Genomic DNA, 9,215 nt, shown 5'->3' with positions numbered 1-9,215 from the left:
AGCCACCTAGCTGCCACCCAGGGATTGCCCTTTGCTTCTTTGTGTATCTCCAGCACTTAGCACAGTGTGTATGCTTAATAAGTGTTTCCTGAAAGAATATTGAAAGGGTTGGCCCCAAATAGGTAGCTCTTTTTGTGAGAGTGGAGGAGGAGGTTTAGCAACTCATTAAACCATCTATTAAGGCCTAGAGGGGGTTCAGATTGCAGAGGAGAAAAGTATTCACTCTAATGAAATCAAGAACCCTAGAAGGAAATGGATCTTTTACAGAGTGATTTGTAAGGAAAAGCTTTGTAAGTCTTTAAGTGACGGGAACTGAGACTTCACCTGCCATGTTGCTTTCCAGTTCCTTATTTATGTAGCATGCACAGACTCCAGCACTACTACCAAACTTCTGCTTGCTCTACTGTACATTTGCTGAAATAAGATCATGGGGTTATAGATTCAGAGCTGGCTAGTCTATCTGGTCCAAAACCTTCATTCTACAGATGGGAAAACAGAGGCCCAAAGAAACTAAGTGACTGGCCCATAGACACAGAGGTCATATGTTATCAGAGTTGTGACAGATCCATCCAGAACAGCAAAACCTCCAGAGGTATCTAGAAAGTGAGAACAAAAGAGACTCAGAGAAAAAGGACCTTGTCTTGACCACATTTGAATCATGTGAAGGTCAAAGAAACTGATACTTCATGAGGTGGGGAAGGAAGGAAAGCCTGACAGTGAGCTGGCTCCATGGCCCAATTCCAAGGGAGAATTTTAAAATAGTGGAAGTTTGGAATGAGAACTTTTTTTTAAATTTGCAAACTCTTACCTCCCATCTTAGAATCAATACTGTGTTTTGGTTCCAAGGCAGAAGAGGCATAAGGGCTAGACAATGGGGGTTAAGTGACTTGCCCAGGGTCATCCAGCTAGGAAATATCTGAAACACTACATAAAGCTGGGTGATCCTGGGCAAGCCACTTAACCCCCATTGCCTAGCCCTTATGCCTCTTCTGCTTGGAACCAAAACATAGTATTGAAGAACGAATCCTTTAGCACTTTCCCTTCACTATCTTTAAATGTTGAGCTCTGCCACTGACTCCTGAGATGCTTTAGTTCTATTTAAACCTTAAAGGGAGTAGTCTGGTTTCCTCGTTCCCATCCCAGCCTATGGAGAGTGTCAGAGCTTTCCAGAAGCCACAATCATTTGAGGAGATTGCTGGTCTATGGAAGGAATTCATATCATGCAGAGGGAATCTGTCCTGTTTAACATGCATTAGTGGTCATTTCATTCTCTAATCAGCAAAGGCCTCACATGAACCATGTCACTTTGGGAAAGGATTAAAGTCCAGGAGACTGGATACCACCAAACCTGGGCCTGGGAGGAGGGGGATGCACTAGTAGATATGGACATTTATTTATATTTCACAGGACTATCAGGATGGCAGTCTGAGAGACTAAAAGAAAGTCCCCAGGTAAGCATTTAGAGTAAACAGGAAGATGCTGTACCTGCTCTGCTTTGGGGCAGTCTGAACCACAGGGGTTTGGATGATAAAAACAGCAGTCTTCTCAGGATTGTCAATAGCTGGACTTTATCTGCCCTTTTTATCATGGAGATACAGGAAAAAAGAATACCGTAGGTTTGAATAAGTTTGTTAAAGTCTCCATTTCAGTTCATCTGTAAAATGGGGATAATGGCTATACTACTCCCTTACAAGATGGTGTGAGGATCAACCGACCAAAAGGGACAGGAAAATCACCATGCTCTAAAAGCTTTATAGTGTAGCAGCTAGGTGGCTCAGTGGAGCCAGACCTGGAGAATGGGAATCTTGGGTTCAAATATGACCTCAGATATGTCCTAGCTGTGTGTGACTCTTGAGTCACTTAACCCCCATTGCCTATCCCAGCCCTCACCACTCATCTGTGCCTTGAAACTAACAATATCAATTCTAAGATAGGTTTTTTTTTAATGAGGCAATTAAATCAGGCAAAATTTAAATGAGGCAAAAATTTTTTTTAAAAAATGAGGCAATCATAGTGATGACAATTAGCATTTAGGTAGCACTGTAAGGTAAGCAAAGTAGTGTCTTTGTATATACATCATCTTATTTCCTCAAGGAAAGGTATTATAGTGACATCCTTTAAGCTTATGCCCATTTTTCCTAAACAGGATGTAGAGGCATGGTTTAGGACAACAGAAAAAAAAAACCAAACTTTGAAGATGATTTCTCCTGCTATCATTAACAAATCAGTTCGAAGGTGGTAAGAAGGTATCGTTATTTTAGTTTGGGAATATCTCCAAGTTTCCAAATGGGCAGCTACGGGTCTGTTCTCCCTTCATCTCATGTCAGGGAAAGACATTAGAGAACTTTAAACTCCCCAATACCAAGGAATATAGCCAGAAACTAACAATACAATGTAAACTGGCTGTTGGAAGAAGAGCAACACAGTAGGAACAAGTCAATAGGCTATCATCACAGTTTATACAATGGTAAGAAAAGGGCTAACAAAAATGTAGTCACAGAATTGGTAGCTTGAATAGAAGTCAGAACAGTTGCATACAAAAGCTTTTGTAACCAGCTGTTGTTAATCTTCTGCCAGGACATAAGCAACTGTTCATTGCAACTGTTCATTGGAGCAAGTTTCCCAGCAACACTTATGTACTTGTTAACAGGCAAGGGATTTGTTTCTGATCGCCAAAGTAGGAGGCACTTGAGGTACAATACCTAGAATTCAAACTACTGCATCCTAATAACACCAGCCAGTGCCTTACTAGCTACATGAGTCCATGAGGCACAAGTTTTCCTGATTTAGAATAATGGGAAAGTTATGTTTATTCATGATAAAAATGATTCCTAGTATATTGTCCATAATATACAAATCAGTAAAAACACAATTGACAAGTCTTTAAAATATATCTTTATTTCTCAATAAACTCAAAGCTTTTTTTTATAAAGTTTTAACACATTTTGCATTGACAAAAGAAAGTGATTTCATCCACATTGACTGAGAAGGCTAGTGACCATTAATAAGAAGTAATCCTATACATCTTGAATTGCCAAAAAATCAAGAATTCCAATGGCTAATTACTACACAAATTTAGAAAACTGAAAAGAATTTCCTGTTTTGTCTAATAGACTAAAGATGGGTTTTTCTGTATATATATATATTAATTTGGAAAGAAAAATTTTAAAAAAACTACTTTTAAAAAGTTAGGAGTTTCTTCATCTTTAAATAAGATAAGTTTTAGACAAAAAGAAAACCCATACAAACCCACATCATTTTATTTATCTACTTCATTAGTGAATGGTCTTTTAACCTTCCCATTCATACACAGGTGTAGATGAGTGCTCTGAACCTTTGTTTGTTCCAACTATCACATTTGGCTTTTTTTTTTTTTTTAAATTAGAAAAACAAGAGATAAACAAGATTTAGGCACTTGAAATATTTGGTTTTAGCAATAGTAACCTTCTTCCTAATTTGCTCTATTGTACCCCTCTGGAAACATTTTCTAGTATCTTGGCCAGGCTTCCCCTTGGTCCTCTAAATGTTAATTAGCCATGGTCTTTGTCAGGTTAAGGATATCTGACTTTAAACTTAGAAATACTCAGGTTTATACACATACCAGTAGATTCTCTCTGGTTCAGAGTCAAAAATCAACTGCAAGTGATAATGGCTCATAATATATACTTTCTTCCACCCTGTGGTAACATTTTAATTATGTCTTAACATCACCCAACAGAAGAAAAGGTTAGAAGAATCTAAACTTGGGCCTCAAACAAAGACATTATAGTCCTTTGGGGGGATGGGGGGTGGGGAGGAAGCACTAGTCAAAAGGGAATTATTGTTCCTAAAAGGAAGGGAATACCTGATACCTTGAGAGGCACTCCTCTAGCTAAGAACAAAGTGATACTAACAAAAATCCTATCCAACTATTACTATTACTACTGCTAATACTACTGCTACTACTACTGCTACTACTACTACTACTACTACTACTATAAAAGTAAATACCAGATGTAGGTGTAAGGAGGCTACCACAGTGGAGGAGAATGAATTCAGTTCAGGCCTTTGGCCACTGGACTTATAGATAATTATGAAAAGCAAAAATTCAGAAGAAAGTCAAGTTCAAAATTTAATGCTCCAACAGCAAGCTGCCCAATTGCTTCTGTACCACAATCCAAGCAACATCTCTTCCTTTCTACACCCATAAATGGAAGTCTACCTCTTATAGGTTGGGAACCATACTCAGTTTCTCCACATTGTGCCCAATTAGATTGAGAGGGTAGAGTGTTCCTGTGAAATGTTTTGCCAATGAATTTGAAGTATTTGCCAAAGACTTTGAATGTGAGATAACAATTTCCAAAGTAAGATTTAAAGGAGATCTGAAAGCTTGTGGCCGAGAATCTGGTGCAGATGCCTCTGTCAACATGAAGAAAAAGGTAAAATTCTTGGGCTAATCACACAAAAACACTACATGTTTTGAAAAGGCAAAAAAAAAAAAATCTTAAGGCCCCAGGTAAATGAAGTACTATTTAAATTTAGAATTTATACTTGAACTTTAATTTCCTCTGTGACTACTAAATTTCACATTATTCCACACTAGAAAGAAAAAAAATACAGACCATCATGCCTAATTCTATGACACACCAAAGGCACATTTGAAGTAGAATGTCCAGACACCTGAATTTAGAGGTAACTTCACATATCATTAAACTGCTTCAGAGCTATCTTAGCAGGCAACTGCATAACTCAGGCAGGGATGGTTTTAGTGACCTACTTTTGCTCTCCACTATCCAAACAGTCTGCACCACATGGCACACTTAACTTGGAGTGGGTAAGCTGCAGCCTAGGCAGCTTTGCTAGCTCCTGAACAAACATCTACTTGCAACTACAAAAGAAGTTGAATATGATCTCAGGTAAGATAATTCCACAAGGCCCCCCCCCCACGATGTGTTTTGGGGGTGGGGCAATGAGAAAGAGGAGCCCAAAACTCCAGAAATGTTCTTTAACAGGATCCCTTGCTCTGTCCCCTGTGGCCTCTCCAAGACTCCTACTAGGAGAGCAACAGTTGAAAGAAAAGACAAAAGAGTGCACAATGGCTAGTTTTAAGTTTTCTTCTCAGATAAAGTCCTACACGTTCTAGATTATCTGAAGTGGTACCACTGCACATGTTCTAGATGATCCTTTAAAGATGGCAGTACTCCCTCAAGGAGCCAGAATAAAAGCAAACTTGCAGAAGGTTAGAAGAAGTGGCCCTCTTACCGACCTCCTCTCTTCACTCACCCCCACCCAACCACCCAAACTACCCTGCAGTCAGGACATCAATTAATACAAGAGAAATAAGAAGTATAAGCAGAATGAGCTTTCAAAAAGGACAAACTGGGAATTTAATTATTTTAACTACAAGTGTAGTCCTGAGGTTTCCCACCATCAGCCCTAAACTTATCTGCAAGCAAACTGAAACCAGCCACTGCTTATTTTTGATTTGATACTTCCAAAGCTTTGGTTAACCTTCTGCCATAAATGAATAATTTTAGGGCAGAAATGTTGACATAATCCACTCAAATTATCCCTTATACATATCCCTTAAAAGTCTCAGATAATCAAGTGGCTCAATAAATTCACATTCAGCCTAGGTTATACCTGAAATGCAAAGGGATCTCAAACCAGTTCCATTCATACAGGAAACTAAGCATTGATTTAAAAGCAAGGAACTCAACATAATTTTCCAAGGTCTTCTAAAGAAGTAAATGCAAATTATACTGCTAAGGTGTTTTTTTTATTCACTAAAGTTAACACATGAGTGACTACACCCAAGGTGGGGAACATAAACGAACCTCACTCATCTGTTTTATTTTAAAAAGGGGCTAAGATATCACATACCAGACAGAGCACACCTAAAAATCTCTTAGATAGAGAAGTCATTGATTTTCAAGTATTCTTTCATTAAGTTTTGTCAGGACCAGAATTTCTATGACCATAGCACAGTGTCAGATTCAGGATCTTGGATTTGAATAAATTCCTTTGAAATCTGCCAACTGGGCTATCATTTTCCTAATCAACTAAAATTGTTTCTCTGAAGTGAGAGGCCCTAGAAAAAGCTGCAATATGTAATTCCTTGTCCAACAGAGAATGCAGGGAACAATCAATCTGCAGTGGTCTCTACACCTAGATGATCCTAGAACTTTTAACTAAGTTGCAACAACTCACTAAACTTATTTTAAAGATAAACACTGTCTTTCCCTAAAGTGCAGATACAAGATAAGAATGGTCAAAAGTCAACAAAGTAGCAAAGGAACATCCAGGAGCTCTACCTTCTCTAAACCAGTTCCTAACTGGGAACTTCCTTTACAGAACATTCCCCAAATTAGGAGCCTTGGTGCAGAGGTAATTGAAGCCTCAAGAAAGACTCAGAATAGCAGTCTAAATTCTAAATTGCAATTCCTCGAAGCCATAAGCACTTACTTACTAAAGCAGCCTGTCCCCACATTATTTGGAATTACAAATGAAGCTATCCAACTAGTCCCAATTCCTAGCCAAGTAAGCATCCTGAACTCATTTGCTGTGAATAGAAAGTTTAAGGGAGCAGTTATACTATTGAAATTTTTCAGGAAGAAAAAAACATTAACATTCAACGTATTTCAAATAAAGAAATAAATTGTCACATTTGGCTCGTGATCAAAAAGGGTATCTCATCCTACTACAACAAAGACACGGGGAAGTCTGCATAGGTCATAAGACTGCCCAACTTAAGTTTTAAAAACTGGACAACAAAAGTCAGCCATGAGAAAAAAGACGAATGGGGGAACAACCAAAAGTTCCATTCATTAAGAATGCCAAAAGAAAGTGTCATTTGAACATTAATTCTCTAGTCACAACCATCACCCACCACCACCATTTTTTTTCTACTTTAACATTGTCTTGCATTTTATTTTGTTTTTAAGTTACATTTCCAAGAAACCTTTTAGGTCATGCTTTAGTAGTAACCTCTCACATTTCTTTGGGATAGCACAGAATCTAAGCCACATATGCCACTTCTTACCAGACCTCAATTCTGAAGCTCTTGGCTTTGATTTAATCGATGAAGGAAACCTTCAGCTCTGCTGAAAGGGGATAAGTCAGCAAACATAAGCAATTTAGCCTTTACTCAAAATCCCCTTGGAACAAGAACAAAAGCACCCAAGAAGACCCTCACCTTTGTCATTCTGAATGGATTCAAGAAAACAGTTTTGCCCAAGCGTTAGCTGCTAAGGACTCTGGACTAGGGCTAAAACACAGCCTAGTTTAGATGCAAGATTGAAGTGAGAAGACAGTTGGCTTAAGGCTTCTCATACACAGCCCAAGCTATTTCCCATTCTAAGTTACTGCACGGGGCTCAAATCCACAAGTGCATAAGGTTCGGGACCATGAAGTGTTAAGTGTGTTTTGGATAGGTCAGTTTCCAAAGTGGCACTGTAATAAGGGTCCCTTTAAAAGTTTTCTCATGCTAGACTGTAGACCCATTCGATGGGTACACAAAGAAAATAAGCAGAATCAGAGCTGAGTTCCCCTTTAAAAGCCAAACACCTGCATCTAGAAAGGCATCCCTACCTCCTGTAAGTCCTTGCCCTTTTGAGGTTTCCTTTCAGAAATCCCCAAATCAAGAGATGAGTTAATTACAGGGCAGCCAGGTGGGATACGGCTGGCTGTAGGGCATCGGAGTATTAGCGACATAGTAGTTGTTGAAGTTGCCATCACTGACGTAGGGAGCGGGCTGGTAGTAGCATGTAACATTGGTGGCATTCGGGATGATGTTCTGCTCTGCCAGCACACGCAGGGCCAGGAGGGAGATGAGGTTGAGTGTCTGCCTCCGTTCATGTCCCATGAGGCACACAGTGCTCTCGTTCACGACCCGACGAAGGATCATGAGGTAGTCGTACTTGCTTCTCTCCTCTTCAGCGAAGTGGTTCTGGAGGTAGGTCTCCAATTTCCTCTGCTGCTCCAGAATGTCTGGAAAGTCGATGAAGAACCTGGAACACATGTAACGCTCTAGGGTCTTGATTTCTTCTTGGTCTGTGGGTCTGAAATCCCGTACCAGAAGGTTACTATACTTCAGGAGTCCCCCGCCCCTGATTTCTTCTGGGTTCTTGGTAGCAATCAGTCTGTTCTGGAGGTGGTCAAAGGCTGCCTCGAAGTCGCCATACACACTCTCCCCAATCACAGTGGGGTGGAAGTGTTCAGACATGGGATTGCTTGAACAGTCATAGTACAAAAGCAAAGAGTCCAGAATGATTTGGAAGGAGTCCACGCTAAACTCAAACTGACGGCGAATGGAATCTACAAACTTCAGTTCCACATTCCTTCCATTCTTGTTGGAGAGGGAGATCAAACTCCAACGGTCAGTGTCTGTGCAGACCTTTACCAGCTTCTGGACATAGGCCTCCTTAAGAGTCACTGGACTGATTTTTAGCTTGTTGACTCCCTCGGGCAAGAAGTTCAGAAGAGAACACAGAACAACATCTCGGACAAGCTGAAACTCTGCCTCTGTTGGAAGAGCCACATGAAAAATTAGGTCCAGGTCTTTACAACCCAAGCCATTGTCTTTGACCAAGACGTGACCGGCTGCAGAGCCATTCAGTCGAACATCCTGCACCTTGATTCCTGCCTCCTCCAGCCTGTTTCGGACAGTCTGAACAATATCCTTCAGTGTGATCTTCAGGGTAGGAAAGTTGCCCCGTCCATGGATTGGTACAACCTCAGTCAAAACTTCATTCAGCCGACTGACCTGATCCCAGTTCAGCACACTGAAAGACATGCAATCCCTGGTGTTTGTCTCATCTGCCATCTTGGGGTTTAGTCTTTCCAGGGAAACTGAAAGGAGGGGTGAGAAATGAAAGTTAGCATTCATTTCCATGCAGCAATAAAGCTCAAATACACTTTATAATAGTTGCTCATGACACACTCATCTCCTATCACTATCTTAAATTGAGATTATTTCTTCAAGGATGAAGAGCAATGAATGGGGAGTGGCTACTTAAGTGGTTAAGAAAACTACACATACATTAACCAGACCTCAGCAAATAAGATGGCTCATTGCCATTCTTTTCCTCTTTTCTCATGGAACAAAAAAGTTCCCAGGAGTGACCTTGCACTTCTCCCACTAAAAGGTCAAGCCTATTCCTCCTCTACTGTTCTGGCCCATCAGATCCTTATCCTTATGTTACATTTTGAAATAGCAGGTAATTTGGCTACAACCT

General features: G+C 40.1%; 1 protein-coding gene across 1 annotated transcript; it reads right to left on the bottom strand.

The window, feature by feature from the left end:
* Positions 1–7,630: 7,630 nt before the first annotated feature.
* On the bottom strand, positions 7,631–8,806 carry TENT5C (terminal nucleotidyltransferase 5C). Its single transcript, XM_044672482.1, has one exon. It carries the CDS (start codon positions 8,801–8,803, stop codon positions 7,631–7,633), a length of 1,173 nt encoding a protein of 390 aa, XP_044528417.1. The 5' UTR covers positions 8,804–8,806.
* Between the last annotated feature and the right edge of the window lie 409 nt (positions 8,807–9,215).

The sequence above is a fragment of the Gracilinanus agilis genome, chromosome 4, assembly GCF_016433145.1.
Source record: "Gracilinanus agilis isolate LMUSP501 chromosome 4, AgileGrace, whole genome shotgun sequence".
NCBI lineage: Eukaryota > Metazoa > Chordata > Mammalia > Didelphimorphia > Didelphidae > Gracilinanus > Gracilinanus agilis.
Note: the sequence above shows the minus strand (reverse complement) of the source record. Positions and strands in the feature narration are given on the sequence as shown.